Source organism: Phascolarctos cinereus, unplaced genomic scaffold, assembly GCF_003287225.1.
Source record: "Phascolarctos cinereus isolate Bilbo 61053 unplaced genomic scaffold, phaCin_HiC Scaffold_2;HRSCAF=192, whole genome shotgun sequence".
In the NCBI taxonomy this organism is placed as follows: domain Eukaryota; kingdom Metazoa; phylum Chordata; class Mammalia; order Diprotodontia; family Phascolarctidae; genus Phascolarctos; species Phascolarctos cinereus.
Window position 1 is genome coordinate 297,918,283 of NW_027555625.1, and position 17,382 is coordinate 297,935,664.

The 17,382-nt window shown below is 37.2% G+C and overlaps 1 protein-coding gene across 1 annotated transcript in view; it reads right to left on the minus strand.

The window, feature by feature from the left end:
- Positions 1-1,147: 1,147 nt before the first annotated feature.
- Positions 1,148-17,382, minus strand: part of PBX3 (PBX homeobox 3) — a 287,591-nt gene continuing 271,356 nt past the window's right edge. The window contains 4 exon segments of the mRNA XM_020967606.2: positions 1,148-2,765; positions 8,028-8,117; positions 9,357-9,469; positions 11,528-11,693. Coding sequence (XP_020823265.1) covers positions 2,673-2,765; positions 8,028-8,117; positions 9,357-9,469; positions 11,528-11,693 — 462 coding nt within the window. The 3' untranslated portion in view covers positions 1,148-2,672.

The following is a 17,382-nucleotide window of genomic DNA, read 5'->3' on the forward strand; positions in this document are numbered from 1 at the left end:
AAATATCTTGGCATAAGAATTGGTTTATGTACCAAGGTAAGGAAGGGCTGGCCCATGAGCTAATTGAATCATGCAAATACCAATGAAGCCATTGTAGAGATTCTTACCGGCAGGTCACAAGCCCACATTAGGAAAACAATTCAGAGAATAATCCATTTTATAAAGTTTACTCTCACAGAATAACTGCTTAGAGATTAATGGTAACAGTGGTTCTTCATCTGGCTTTGCCTAGATACACTAACTGAAATAGTCAAACAGTTCTATTTATCATAGACAATTTACTGCAACTGATTAACATTAATCTGATTTCCTGTGAGTCAATTTCCTTGAGATATAGTAACTAGGCCAATTACCTGTTATTGACCTCTCTTCTATTATAAAGATTTAGAAGTCAGCAACATATGTGAGTTCTAAACATTTTAAAAGAAATATAATTTAAAATCTAATTAGTTTTTAGTTGATTTTATATTTCATAAGATTTAATAAAGTCAGCTTAAAAGAAAATATGTGGGGCTTTGTTGGTAATGGTCTTTTTTTTTCAATGACACCAAATACTTTTCTTTTTTAGATTTTTATATTTGACACTGGCTGCTCTTAAACAGTCTATCATCACTGGACTGACCACACAGAAGAGACAAAGCTGGTGAGACCACGGTTAAATCTTTAATACTAAAGGCAAGCTTGGTGTAATGGAAAGCTTACAGGTCTAGGAGTCAGGAAACCTAGCTCCTACTTTTGACCCTATCAATAATCAGTAAGTCACTGAACCCTTCCCTGACTCAGTTTCTTTATTTATACAATGAGGTGATTAGACCAGATAATTGCTAAGCTTTACTAGTCTACGATATTCTATATATACTTACTTACGTATTTGTTATGTTCCCCATTGGAATGTAAGTTCTTTTTGAGGTGAGAATTATATCTGTATACCCAGCACCTGGAACAACGCTGGCACAGGATAGGCTCTTAATAAGTACTTGTTGATAGATTATTTCAAAGTTCCTTGTAGGTAAGAATCTGCCAATTACCCTTTGTATTTAAAAAAGATGCATGATCCTGGTTTGGATAACTCTTCCCCATGTTTTCCGGTTGACAGTAATTTCAGGTAATGGTTTCAAATTGAACAGTAAGAAATTATATAGCAACATTTGTTCATGAAAGCAAAAAGTTTATTCATGTTTGAAACTACATATAACTACCACAAGGAAGACTTTTTCAATCCAGGGTGTAATCCAGTTAGAAAGTAACACGAAACGTTTTTTTTTTTAATACATTAGAATCACTGCCACAAATTATTTCCATGACTCAATCAGGTTCAGAATCGCATACAATACAAAAGAGAAAAAGGATAGGGGGCCCCGTTACACAGGGTGAAATATACAGTACTGAATACTGAAATCTGTATGCATCACAATTTTTTTTGCGTGGATTAGTAACAAGATGAAGAACATTCAAAATGTTTCTCAGTATTTACAACAGTTTCACTGATTCCATGTTAAATTAAGACCCAATGTTCCCACTTTATGTTTTTTTTTAAGTTGCAAATGCAACCCCGATTTTGTTTTTCGTTTTGGGGTTGTGTGTGTGTGTGTGTGTGTGTGTGTGTGTGTGTGTGTGTGTGTGAAAAGATTACAATGTACATTACATTTCATGAAGGGAAACAAAGAGTTAATTACAAGATGCAAAAAGATAAGAAAGACAAACTACAGCGTGAGTATTGTTCAGAGGTAGTAAGTGAGCACTCTAAGCTACAGAACATGTTGAAATTCTATTGGTTTGTATGAGTTCGCATGAGGTAATAAAGCTGTGTTTTGATTGGTGAGATGTATAAATACTCTTTTGCTACACTATATACAACACTCCATATAACGGTGCCTTTTTGTTGCCAAGAGGAAGTAGCAAATCTTGACAAGTCAGTGTGCAGCGCCCGGCTCATACTGTAAAACCCCCAGATCTCAGCTTTCACAAAACTAAGCAGCAACCTCTTAAGAACAATCTACATCCATGATTAAATTACAGGGTAGACTCTGGGCACTGATGCTTTCAGAGAGAGAAAAGATGCTACCAGTCTCTGATCAAATTATAAAGGAAGAGATCACAACAAAAATGTGACGAGGAAAAATTCTGAAACACGACCATCGTTTACTTCAATAACCGAACAGTCTCTTTATTCCAGCTTTCTAAGAAATATGAAAAGATGAAATATGGTGGAACTCTGTGATTCAGTTCGGTTTTCTGATGGGAATATGCCCGAAGGTAAATTTCAGTGAGGTGTATGTATATCTGTGTCTGCTCCCTCTATTGAGGTTAAACTTATATTGAATTTTTACCCTTAAGGTCAAGTAATTGGCAACTGTGAAACCATTCACGTGAAAACAATTGATAATAAATTAGAATAAAATAGCTACAGGGCTGTCAACAATGCTAAGTCTTGGCCTAATTGGATAAAGTGCTTTTTAATATTGTGTATTTTTAAGTATAAATACAAATGATTATGAATCCTTAAAAAACATGTTTTCCAAGTTCTCTAATAAGATAAGGTTTTACAGTAAAGCTGTAGATGGTGGACTACCAAAAACAAAAACAAAAAAACAACTCTTTCCTTTTCCTCCTATTGCTCTGAATGCACTTATCAAAGCAGATCAGCTCAGGGAAAAAGTGTTGCTAGGAGATTAGTTAGAGGTATCAGAGTGCACACTTCCTGGGCCTTCAGTAGGGGAAGTCACAGAAGATGGAGTTGTTGCATCTTGCCAGCCTCCATTAGCCTGGAATGGGAAACAAAGGTTCAGCTCATACACCTTTACATATTAATTTTGTTCCTACCACTGCCCAACCCCTGCCAAGTTGGAAGCTTATACATTTGGAACTGGAAAGGACCTTAGAGTTAGCCCACGGAGGCCCTGTGACACGTTGGAGCAGAAGGTCATGAGGCTTAGAGTAAAGAGACCTGGCTTCAGACCCTGCCATAGGCACTCATTCTTACTGGCCATGTGACTGTGGCGGAGTTCACTCCACCTCTCCTCTCAGGCTCTATTTCCCACCCCGGGTAAAATGTGAAACGATCACACTTGCCCTGCTTCTGCCTCATGGGGTTGTTGGGAGGAAAGCATATCATAAAGCCCTATTGACATGCTAGCTGTTATAATAGAGTAACACCCTGATTTTATGAATGAGGGTCCTGGGATTGAGACATTAAGTGATGAGTCTAACAACACACAATAAGTAGTAGGGTCTGACCCTAAGACCTGTGAATCAGATCTAGTGGTCATCCCGAAGACATCAGTATCTTACATCAGCTGCTTTAGTAACAGGTATTTTCAGAAGCATTTGCTGGGAGGACTTTGTAGAATGTGGAATTATGTTGAGACCAGAAGTACACAAAACATGGCCATTCCACCAAGTGATGACTTGGTGATAAACTAGTAAGTTGGAGAAGGGACTCAGCCATACAACTGTTGGCAGGAATCCACCAGCTGCCAATTGTTGGTGACTGGATTGCTGTTCAAAATAAAGTAATTCTCAAAGAAATCTAAGAAGGAATAGTAAGGAAAAGAAGCTTGTGGTGTAGCCAGACAAGCACTGGATTGAATCAAAATTTTAGAGACAGCTGGTGGCTCAGTGGATAGAACACTGGACCTGGGCTCAAGAGGACCCAAGTCCAAATCTGGCCTCAGACACTTACAGTTAGCATGGCCCCAGGCAAGTCATTTAACCTTTGTCTACCTTAGTTTCCTCATCTGTAAAATGAAGATAAGAATAACACCAACCTCATAGGGTTGTTATAAGCATAAAATGAGATAATACTTATAAAGCTTAAAGTGTAATGTAAATGCTAATTATTATTATTATCATGAAGATGATGAAGATGCAGCCTGTGCTCAAAGCTTGCCTCTGCTGCTTACTACCTGGGTGACTTTGGGTGAGTCATTTTACCTCAATAGGCCTCAGTTTCTTCATGAGAAGTCTGGTTCAGATGACCCATAAAGCCCCTCTCTGCTCTTGTGGGAAAAAAAAAGCACTAGATTTGGAGTTGGAAGATCTAGGTTCATATTTCAGTTCTTCTACTTCCTCACAGAGTGACCATGGGTAAGTCACCTTTGCCTTCTAAGGCCTCATTTTTTAATGCAATAAAAGGAGGACAATTATACATGCTTCCTAGGTTAAATGTGAAGATCACATGAATTTGTGATCTATCAAGAGCTTTGTAAACTGTAAAGCACTATAAAAATGTGAGCTATTAATGGGAGCTTTAGCTTGGACAACATGTAAACAAAGCTCTGAGCTTTAGGAAGCCTAAACTTCAAACCTAATTCCCTTTTCTATAGAAAAAGTTCAGCATCCTTTCTGGGCATGTCTGACAGCTACCTGCTATAACCTCTTGTGAATGTAGGCCAGAATTTCCCTCCAAATTGGATCCTCTAGAATAAAAATGCATGAACTGTGGAGGAACACACACCATTCAGATCTGTTTTCCAATTATCTATAAATGTAGCTCCCATTTTGGATGTTACTACATGTCTCCACATGCCGCTGGCCCTTCCTGCATCCAACCTGCATCAGCAATAACAGTGCTCAGAAACAAATTTGCCTTATGTCTTGGCCTATAGAGGCAATTGCTGAAATCAATGTCTGATCAAATTTCTGCTGTGGCAGACAGCTTGTCGCTACATATTTTTATGTCAGTCAAGAAGAGGGAGGTGCTGGGCTTATGAGTTGGGGAACACTGAGTGGAAGTGACGGGGCAGCCCTTTCTAGAGAGACAAGGGTGAGCCAGGCAGACTCCAAATGCTTAGGGCACAGACTAGCCTTTGCAACAACACTACCCCCAGAACACAGGCTTGCCAATGCACCAAAGGTGAGTAGGTACTAATACACTACAGATATGGCTTGCTACCAAAACAACCCCCCTGCTCCAAATTCCAGTTTGCATCTATTAAAAAAAAAAAGATGCCTTCTCAAAAATTTAAACTATCCAGGAGCTGATGGATTTGCCAAGGTTTTTGACCCCACTTGGGTCTAGACTGTACTGCTTTCGTTTTATATTTTGTATAGGAACTCTTTTCCTACATGGCATGGTATAGCAGACTTGATGTCACAGAGCCTGGGTTTGAATACCAGCTGATCCTTCTTAAATGTGTGGTCATATGCAATTCACTTCTCTAGGACTCAGTTTCTTTGTCTCCAAAATGGGGATAACAGTACTTTAACTGGTTCTCTCATGGGATTGTACTACAGAAATAAGAATGCTATTGTTTCTTCCTTCAGGAATCATTATTCTAAGGAGTTCTCTGTCTTTTGATTAACTATCAAACCCTTCTAAGCATATATTATATAACATTGCCCTGACCAACACTGTTCAATAGTGTTATTAATACAGTGTAACCTAAACTCATCAGACCATTGCAAAACCTTACTATCATAGCATTTTGAGAGGAACTGAGCTAGCTCTTGAGCCCATTACCATGGATCCAAATCCAATTCCATTTCTTTGTCCTTAGTACTTAAAGTTACATTTTTTTCAAGAATCAATTAATAGTAGTAAGTAGAATAAGCCTGTAAAAGATCCTTGAATTTGGAGTCAGGAGACTCCTGGTTTCACATCCCAGCTCTTCTATCAACTCTGGGCCTCTGTTGCATCATTCAGAAAACAAAGGGTTTGGGGCCTTTAGGTCCCTACTAACTCTAAATCCTATGATCCTATAAAGCACCTTTCCTTCCCCCATAAGAGAGACAATTGCAAATAACCCACATGGAGCTTAATAGCATCAAATGGAAAGAGAATTTCCAAGCCTGCTGCAGAACCATCTTATGTTTGAACACAAAACAAAACTAGAAATATCCTCCCCTTTCATACTCCCTGTCCCCACCCCCAGAATCACAATGATGCTTTAAATATCTCCAAAGCTCTGCGCATGCATTTGGATTATAAAAAATGTTCTTCCCAATATAGGAGGTAAGTTGATTTTTTTTTCAAGGTCTGAAAATCGACTTAGAAACAGAAAGCCTCTTGTGCAGATACAAGTCTAAAGATATTCCATCTGAAGTAAACATCATTCCTCTTTTATCCAAATTTATAAACAACAAATGTACAATATTTTTACCCAGCTTAGCAGCTGGAGGAGAGGTTGTCAGCATGCATTCTTTTTTTCAAAATAAATTAATCCTTACTCTGGTGGTTTGAGATTATGCACTGTATTATACAACAGCGCCTTATCAAGCCTCATCAGTGAAGATGGAATTCATGTCTGTAAAATGCTGCAGGCAATCACAGTTTCATATTTTATCATGTTGATAAGGATATCGCAAATTCTCTGAAGCATTTCAAAATGCTTAAATGAAAAAGGAGAAATGCAACTAAAAGGCTTTTTGTATGGTTTGTTGTGGGTTATTATGAGTTATTTATAAACCCCAAAAAGAAAGATTTGACATTTCCAATGTAAAAGATTGGAGTATTTAATGGTACATTTTTTTCCTCTTTCCAATTGAACATCCTCAATCACTTTTAAAATCATTAATATTTACTCTTCTGTCAAGCAGAAGCCTTAAAAAGGGAGAATCTTTCCAACTCTCTCACTGACAATAACAACTCATATTTATCTAGTGCTTTGAGGTTGACAAGGTGTTATCCTCAAAACAACCCTGTGAGGTAGCTAGTGGAATTATTTCCCCCATTTTATAGATGAAGAAACCGAGGTTCAAAGAGGGATTTCCCTATAGTTATCCAGCCAAGAAGTATCAGAGCCAGGATAAAAAGCTGTATCCTGAGTACTTCATGTCCTCTACCATTTCAAGCTCTCTGACACTTCTCTCCAATCCCTCTTAGCAGTGACCTGATGATCCATTTGCACAGAAATTGTTGGTATATGTGGGGTTGAAACAGGGAATGACAGAGAACGCTGAATTATATAGTCTTGCCAAGTTTGTGAAAGGGAGGAAAAAAGCTAGGCTTCTCTATGTGTCTGTTTCTGTATCTGTTGCTCTCTCCTTCCTTCCTTCCTTCCTTCCTTCCTTCCTTCCTTCCTTCCTTCCTTCCTTCCTTCCTTCCTCCCTCCTTCCTTCCTTCCTCAAATTTAAAGCCTTGGAGTAGGGAGACTTGAGAAGCAATATCATACAGTAGAAAAAAACAATGGATTTGGACTCAGAAGATTTGGGTTCCAATTCTATATTTCAATTCTTACTAGCTTTATGACCTTGGGCAAGTCACCAACTTTTCTAGACATCAGAGTTCATCTCTAAAGTTTCTTCCAGCTAAAAAATTCCAACTATATCACATTTTGAAATGTTAAAATTATTTCCCCCTAAAACCTGATAAGCCAGTGGAAATTTAAAATGAATTTCATGCTATCAGTTGATCCTTTATTCAGCTGTCTCATAAGAATGGAATTCTCTATTGTCTGATAAAACTTTGGTAATACAATTTTTTCCATGTTTGAGAATTAGCTATGTGACCTTGGATAAGTCACTTTTCTAGGGGTCAGTTTCCTCTTCTGGTAAATAAGGGGTTAAACCACCTGCTCTCTAACATGCTTTCCAGCTCTGTATGTTTAATAACTTATGCTGTAATATTCTATGTTCTAAGGCCTCATTCAGCTTTAACATTGTCTGAGTTCACAATTCTTCTCCTGCTTGAATCTAAAAATATAGCATGAGCTATGCCACCTACCTGGAAAAGAGCACAATGAACATAAAAGAATTTATAATATGCTGACCTTCAGTAAAGAACCTATAAATTACAAATGTCAATGGGAGTTTGGAGTCTAGCAAGCATCTTAACAATATCCAGGGTCCTTTATCTCCTTTGGCCTTGGTTCATCTGAAGAGCCTACAAATAAGAAAAATCCACAACTTTTTCTTCACTTGTTAAATCCTTCATCACAAGGAAAGGGATGATGGTGGGAAGGGGAGGTTTTTTCCTCCATTACAAATACTAAATAAGTGAGCAGCAAGCCCACAAGCCATTTATTAGTCACTATGTTTGTCTGACAATGCGTATGGCTCTTCCAAATAATGCTCCCAAGGGTACTCACATTTAAATTATGTGGACTATACAGTGAATTTCCTCCCAGGCCATCACTGTAGCCTCCCGTCTGATTGATAACATGACGGAGGGTATCCACCTGTGAGATGAAACAGAATTCATCATCCCAAATCTATTAAAAGATCATCACTTACAAAAGGAAACATTTTGAATTATGTGTGCCATAAGGGTTTAGCATCCTCCATGAAAGACAAATTTATCAATCAAAAATGACTGGCAGAATTTCAACAATTCCTTGCATATTTAAACTCACATCTTTGTTTGCTCATGCCAGCAAAATAGTTACACCTTTGTGGCAATGCAAATGGTAGGTTTCAACGTGGTCAACAGCAAGCATTTGGGCGTGGCTGAAAACCTCTTTATGAATGTGAGTTTGTGCACATGATCACACACACAATAGATGTATTAAATACCTTATCGGTCCAAATATAGGCTACACTCTTTTCCCAAATCTGAATCATACAATTCCTAAGTGTAGCCTATAATCATGCTAAAATCAGTATACACCAAATTATAACCAAATTGACAAAGACAAAGAAAGCAATAATGATAAAAATAAATAAATAAAACATCTTTATTGCATTTGAAAAATATGTTTTTAAAAGACTCAACTCTCACAGTATATTTTAAGATAAATTTTGTGTGATTATTTTTTAATGTTTACTTATAGAATTTTTTTTTCCTTTCAAAGAGACATCCTCTTAGGGATATGTTTTATATTTAGGGGTGGCCTATATTTGAACCAATATGGTAGGTAGTTGTGTTGAGAATGGAAAATACTTTGGCAGCTCAGGTTTTTGTGTTCTGACTTTAAAAAAAAAGGACAATGAAACACCATATTTTAAAAAAAGGAAACCCAACAGTTCTCTCAAATTTAACTACAAAAGTAACAGGCACCAATCCCCCCCCTGCCATGAGCTCAAGCCAGAGCCGAATGCATTCACAAAGTTTGTCAGGTTTGAATCTTCAAAAATCACTGTTTATTTGAATTCTCATTAAATCATATACTGGGGTAGTTAGGGCTCCGACACTTAGTAGCTATGTGATTTTAGGAACTGAGCCTTAGGTTCCTCATCTGTGAAATGGGAATAATAATCCTTGCACTCCCTACCTCACAGGGTGGTTGTGAGGAAAGCGCTTTTTCAACCATAAAGCGTTGTAGAAATGGGAGCTATTATTATTATGTCACATTTAGAAATAGAAAGTATAGGTTCTGCAGAGAAGTACAGAATGTTTCAGTGGAGCCAGAGTAAGGTGGAGTTTTGAGCCCAAACCCTACCCTGATAGAAAGGCTCTAGTTGGAGGGCACTTCTCCTACCTGTGATTGCACATTGGCTCCGACTTGGGACCCTTGGTAAGAATCCCCATTCAGACTCTGCATGTTCATGAACATGTCCCCAGAATTTGGGAGGTTAAAAGAACCAGAAGAACCTAGAAAGGAAAGAGTTAAGTAGCTGAATAACAGAGAGCTACACACATAACCCCCAAAGATCTAGAGGCAAGAGAATTGAGAACAGGGAGAGGAGGAAGAAAAGGAAAAGGTTGTGCATAACATAGATATATCAAGATCTAAGAGAATGGAGAGCACCTGCATGGGTTCAGGTGCTATGAGAGGAAGATAACCACTTGAAGGACTTGCTTTTGAGTCCAGTCCTACTAATGGGTAATGTCAAATACAAAATACAGCAGTTATTGGCCTGGAACTTTCCTTTCTTTCTATGCCCATAAGTTAATTATTTAAAAAGGCCCTTCAACATCATTAACTATCATGGTGGACAATTACCCAGAGAAGAAAAATTTGTTTGAAGTTCGATTTTAACAACAAGCTCTATTTTAACTTTCCCCTAGAGAGTCACAATCTTCATGTTCCATTAAAAAATACTCTGAACTTTTACTTTTGCGTGTATATTTAAAAGGTCTCCTTAGGAAGGTAATGATTCTTAATTGCCAATTAAGTCAATTTGTTATTGGGGTACTAGAATGTCTTTCATTTTTATTTAGGTTTGCCACAATTTTTAAATGTTCTTCACCCCACTGTAAAGTTCACATCTTTGTGAACTTTACAGTTTTGGCCTAAACTTTGCTGCAGTATGATTCCAGTGGGGCTGCACTAATGGAGAAGAAATGTGGAAAGAACCAGTCAAAAGACCTGAGTCCAGGTCTACTCTACCACTTAAAAGCTATGGTACCTTGGGTAAGTCACTCTACCTCTGGAGCCTCAGTTTCTTCATCATATGGGCAGAAGAGTATTTGTACTATCTAATCTTAGAGTTGGTATGCAGACCAGCTGAGATCATGAAAGTAAAACACATCATAACTATAAAGTTCTTGAGAAATGTCAGATATTATTATTGATATTAATAATGCCCCCAACTTTAAATCCTTGATTATTATTATTCACACTACAAAAACAATATGCAAGTAAAAGAAGTTGAAGTGGGCAAAATGTTATGGAATTCTAAAATTAACAGGACCATATTTTGGGGCAGCTAAGTGGTGCAGTGGAAAGAATACCAGCCCTAGAGTCAGAAAGACTCATCTTCCTGAGTCCAAATCTGGCCTCAGACAGTAGTTGTGTGACCCTGGGCAAGCAAGTCATTTAACCTTGTTGGCCTCCATTTCCTCATGTGTAAAATGAGCTGGAGAAGGAAATGACAAACAAGTCTAGTATCTTTGCCAAGAAAACCCCAAAAGGGGTCATGAAGAGTCAGACAAAACTAAAAAATAACTAAACAACAATAGTAGTTAGTTATGTTATGTACAAAGTGCTAGCAATAAACTCTATTCTCAGTTGCATTAAGCAGCTAGCAACATGTACATTTTCCATCTCTTATATTTCATGCTTTTAAGAGCTCATTGTTAACCCTTACAGTGTTGAACAATAAATAAAACAGCAATTAGAGATGGAACTTGGCTTGTTTGCTTATTGAATAAAAAGATTTTTACTGAAATGTCTAAGAAAAAAAAATCCCTGAGACTCTTCCAATAAAAAGTAAAGTTTTCATTATAGATAAATTGATTTACATATTCCTTTACAAAATTGTAATAATATGTAGTCAAATTTTGGGGGTCATTCATTCATAGAATCAGAAATTAAAATGGGAAAAGACCTCAGATAATTTAGTCTAATCCTCTCATTTTACAGATGAGAAAACTGAGGTCCAGAGAAGTCAACGGACTAGGAGACTATCTGTTCTAACATCTTAATTTTACAAATATGAAAATTAGGTCCCAGAGATAACAAATGACTTGCCCAAGGTCACAGAGTTAAGTTTAAGGCAGAGCCAGAACTAGTACCCAGGTCCTAACCTAAAGTCTAGGGTGTTCCTTCCATTATCCCAGGCTGCCTCTACAGACTAGATAAGCATTTGAGTATTGAAGAGAATTCACCACACATCCACATGTGACATTCTTCCCTGCTCTGCTTTGTGGGATATATGTTATAAAGTTTCATGTACCAGACAGGAGAAAGAAATTCTCAGTACCTACCAGAATTTGGTGTAGTGGGTGAATTCGTCTGATTATTCTGGACTGCTGCAGCCACAGCATGTGCAGCAGTCACTGCTGTTTTTGCAGCATAGAGATTGGCTTCTTCCTGAAACTTCCCAATATTCTTCTTGTACCTGATTCTCTTGTTGCCAAACCAGTTGGATACCTACATATTATGGAGGTGGAAGAGGGGAAGACAAACCAAAGCAAAAAAAAAAAAGTCAAATCAGTATGACTACCCATGTTCTATTCACCACAGTCTTACTTCCCAGGCCTTAAACCTTACAGTTATAATGATCAAGAATCAATTGTGTGATATTATAAATATGAACATGATACGGTTTTCTTCCTTTCTTGCCAAGAATGTGTCAATGTGTCAATTAACCCTTTTAAAACAAAACAAAACAAAATTATCTTGGATTTACCCAATGTGATTAAGTTGGGATTCATTACTGTTCCCAAGGTCACATTTATCAAGGCATTGAAACTTTTAATTCTCCAAAGCACCTGAAAGGGACAAAGAGGTTGGGGGGAGGGTGCAAGGGAGAAATATTTGATACCATGCTCCACATATTGTAGGTACTTAATAAATTTAGGTTGAATTTTTTGAATAATTTTGTTTAAAAAAGAATTCTTCCACTAAAGCTCTCCCCACAACATGCCTCACTGTGGCATGGAGGTGACCCTGGGTTTTTGAGGGCCATGTTCATGAAATATAAACTCATAAATCCTATGAAGCTGAAAAGGCTTCAAGGATAGGCCTGCTGATGGAAGTCTGTAGGCCTGTCCTCTGAGTACCTCACTTAGTGTGGGGGAGTTCATCACCATAAGCATTGTCACCAGAGGATGAAATACTTTAACCACAGCAACATATGAAACTGACTTCTAATACATGGAAGGTCTGTGATCTGCACCAGGAAAGTGCCCACCCTGATAAAGTTACAGCTCTTGTGAAGTATTGAAGAAAAAAAAGAATAAGAGATATTTTGGAAAAGAATGAATTGTTCTTTATTTCTGGGCTGGAACAACCTTGGCATTAGTATAGCTAAGAATCATGTTTGTTTCACTGAAAATAAAAGGAATAATATAAATCAGTAATAAATGGAAAGTCACTTTGTCTTCTGTCCTTGAAGATACTGTATGACTGCCAACACAGCTCTCAGGCTCCTCTACAAGTTAACCCATGCAAATGTCACAACTTGAAAACTTAAGTAATTCCAGTAAAGTTGGATACTGAAACAGAAAGACCACTTGTATTTCTGTAGTTTCCTTTGCTACTCGTATGATGTCAGCCAGTGCCACACCCCTAAAGCTTCCAAGATGCCCCAGGCAACAGGAACATTTCCACCATCACCATTTTCACAGCAGAGACTCATACATTACAGGATTATAAGAGGGTATTTAAGCACTTGCAGATCAGTTATGTAGAGAAGTCAAAACCCACGTAGTAATTTAAAAGAAATTGCCTACTTTATATGTAACAGAATCTGCCTTCCTGGTTTTTTAAAGTAATAGTTTAAAAATACATTTCTTTAATTCTTAATCAATTTTGTAAGGAGTATGCAGTAGGATACAGGAATAGGGTAATTGTTCTAAAACTAACCCAGGCCACTGGCAAGTTGTTATTACCATATGACAGTTCAGGGGTCCTGGGAAGAAACAAAGGGGTGGATGAAAACCCCCAACCTAATTCATACCACCTGGCATACTTAATGGTCATCTCGGTCAAGCCTTTAATTAGCTTGGACACCAAATACCTCTCTGACTCTGTGGAGCTCATACTTCCATAAAAAACCAGAGGCTCCTGGTGAGGAGGCCACATGAGAGAAGCAAAGTTTGCCTTGCTGTTTCAGTCCATATTTTATGCTTCTGAAGTTGTCTAAATGACCTATACCTATCCTGGAGGCCCAATACCCTCTAAGACAAACACTATACCCTCTGACACAGCTAATTTCAGAATGAAAGAAATGAAAATTAGGAGGGAGAAATATGGCAGGGGAGGTTCTTAGTAGATTCCCAGAAATTCCTGATCTACCATTATTTCATTCTTCAGGGATATCCTTCAATCAGTTATGTTCATTTGGTGTCTACCATTTGCAAGATGGGAACTAGACGGGATGAACTGTGTTCTCAAGAAATGCACATAATTGTTAGTAACATCAAATTTAACCCTTGGCTATTGAAACCAAAATTGTAGTGTTCCAGTAAAAAGTATGCCATGCCCCAGGTTAGTTTGTTTTAAGAAGATCTTATTCACATTAATACGTTTTCCATCACTGCCCTCAGTGAGAACACTAAGTAGCCAACTTAAAATAGGTTCCAGCACAGTGATGTGTAAATGATGGTAATCAAGTGAACCTGTTAACTTAAGAGTTCCTAATAATGAAGGAAGGGAATGCTTGGTTTCAAAGGACATCATAAGATCAGAAGCTTGCTGTTGGAAGACATCTCAAAGGTCATCTAGTCCAAATCCTAAACACGTTAATTCCATCTACAACATGCCTAAAAATAGTCACATGTCACTTGAAGGCCATCACCTTATGAAGAACTAAATACTCTCTGAGAAAGCCCATCTTGGGATAGCTGTAACTGTTAGGAATTTTTTCCTTAGTAAGTCAAAATCTGGCAACATCCTTTTACTGTTCTTACTTCTTCCTGTAAGTCCAAGTGAAGTCATTTTCATCTCTTTTCTACCTGTCATCTTTTCTGCCGACTGAACATTCTTAGTTTCTTTACTTATGCCCATCTGGCATAGTTTGAGTCCTTTCACTATTGTGGTTACCTCCCAGCCTTGTCAACATACCTTCTGAACACAGCACCCATAAAAGGACACAATACTTCACATGTTGTCTGACCAAAGCAGAATATAATGGACCTATCAGCTCCTCAACCCCTCATTCTAGATACAATGCCAACTGACTGCTTAGGTAATCATTAACATAAACTTTCTAACAATTAGAGCTATCCCAAAATTTGACTCTCTGGGTTGCTAAATCAATACAACCATATTGAGCTAATGGTTAACAAAAATCCCAAGATTTTTTTTCACATGAATTGTTTTCTAGACATATCTCTTCTATCTCATATCTGTGCAATTAATATATTCTAGACCAGTGACGTCAAATTCAAACTTAAATGGCCACTAAACCATACATAAAGATCCCTACAGGCCACATATTGACTTAGAAAACCACATGTTAATATTAATCTATGTTTTACTGTATTTTTATTTATGTGGTTGAATATTTCCCAACTATATTTTAATCTGATTCAGGCCACACTCAGGAGTGTTGTGGGCTGTTACATGTGGTCTATACCTCTACCCTAGATTACAGAAAAGCAAAAAAAAAAAATTTCAAGTTCAGAAAAAAGATAAAAATTCCTTTAACCCAGAGATAGTGCTACTAAGCATAAACCACACAGATTTTAAAGACAGAAAATTTCTATGTACACAAAAATACTCATAGCAACACTTTTATGATAGCAAAGAAACAGAAACAAAGAAGAGGTGCCCAACAATTGGGGATGACTAGCCAAAACATATGTATATAAGAAATGGCCTATTTTCTAAACTGTAAAAAACAACAAATAATAAGAAATAAGAGAATCGAGAGATGTATATGAAATAATTCAGAGTAATAAGTAAACAGAACCAGAAAGAATATATATATATATTACAATAATATAAAAGGAAAGAACAACAATAACAAACCACGGAAACTAAACACTGCATATATAACAATCTATCTGGACCCTAGAGGTGGGTGTCTATGGATGTAGACTATTGCAAACACTTAGTTATGGGTGATGTGGTAATTAGTTTTGCTGAACTGTTCTGCGCCCCTCTCCCCGCTTTTAAAATCTTTCTTACAAGGGATAGGGTGGAAGGGAAGAAATATGATAAATTGAAGAAAATAAATTAATTCAGAAAGGGATATGATATAAAAACAAAAGGTTTTAAAAAAAAAGAGACAGATGAGCTATCATGGACAGACTCAAAAAGGAAATATAGGTCAAGAAGAACTAATGTCCCTACAATACGAAATTCTGAGAGCTGATCCCAAATAATCACAATGAGAAAGAAAAACAGAAGATACCCTGTAGCAAGATTCTTGAGAAAATGTGTATCATTCAATTCAACAAGTATTTATTAAGTGCTACAATGTTGTAGGGCTTGTACTAGGTACTGGGGAATACAAGGGAAAAAAGTGAAAATAGCTCCTCTACCCCCACCCCAAAGGAGAGTATATTTTCTGAGTGGATATGTGTACACAAACATAAAATATATACAGAGTAAATGCAGAGTGCTTTGGGGTAGAGGAGAACGCTAACAAATGGGGGAAGGAACAATGAAAGACACACAGAGTATAGCACTTGAGCTGAGCCTTACATTATTCATAACTTGGAAATGAAGAGAGCAAACATTCTAGGCATGGCGGATAATGCAAAGACACTGAGGTGGGAGATGGGATGCTATCCATGGGAAACCAGAAGTAAACTAGTTTTACTAGAAAGTAGAGTTGTGGGTTGGAAGTAGGATGGGAAAGAAAGTGAAATAAATCTGGCAAGATGGATTGGAGCCAGAGGATGAAAAGTTTTATATGACAAACATTGTTTCATCTTTGTACCACCAATACCTATCATAGTACATTGTACACAGAAGGTGCTTACTAAATACTGTTGGATTTATTATATTTCTAAAGAAACCAATATTCGTATAGAGTATTGTTTGAAGAGGGTAGAGAGGCACATAGCAAAAGGACGAATTTAGAAGAGTGATATAACCTATAAGATACTAGGAAGGCTCAAGGCCAGAATAAGCTGAGGCATGGAAAAAAATTCAAAAAACAATACAAAATTATAGGGGAAGAAATTTTTTAATCTTTTGAGATACTTATGCAAAAAGAATCAAAACTGCGGGTATCCTAATGGGCAGTGGAAAAACTAAAGCAGGCTATAGTATATTACCAATAATGACTTATGTGATGTGCTAGATAAAAGACATCATGATGGAATGTATGATTTTTAAAAGAGAATGGACTGAACATGTAGCAAAAATGAGGGATAAAATGTGGACAACCCAAGTGCTGCACTGGGATCTCTCTCTCTCTCTCTCTCTCTCTCTCTCTCTCTCTCTCTCTCTCTCTCTCTCTCTCTCTCTCTCTCCCCATATGTATCCATACACACACATACACACACACACACACACACACACACACACACACAATAAGAGGGAGGTCTCATGGAAATAGTGCTGGACTTTGACTCAGGAGAACTTGAAGCCCTCCCTCACATATTTACTATAGTCACTTCACATCTAGGAGTATCAATTTCTTAATATTTAAAATAATATTTGTACTACCTGCTTTACAGAAATGTTGTGAACAGAGGATATTTCATACCTTAAAATGTTACATGCACGTGAATCATTTTATTATTCTTTGGAAAACTTTATTTAAAAACATGGACAAAAGTTGCATAGGATAAGAAAATATGTATGTTTCTGGTCTGAACCAGAGGCAAAAATGCCCTTGCCAATGAGATCACAAATCTATTTAAGTATTTTTTAAATCTGCTTTTGGAGCAAGATTAAACAAAAAAAGGAGGAAAAGTTTCCTTGGAGAAGACAGTATAATGTTAATAAATGACAGAAAGTAATCTTTGAGAAATCTTAGAAAAGAAGAAAGTGCTAGAATACTGGAGGCTGGCAAATATCTTATTTCTTTCCAAAAGTATAAAAGCTGAATTTGAACAAGTACAGACTGGTAAAACTGAACTCAGAAAGATTCAAAAATGATTTAACAGATGGTTTGTGGTACATTTAGAAAAGTAGATCATGGTCATTAGAAGCCAGC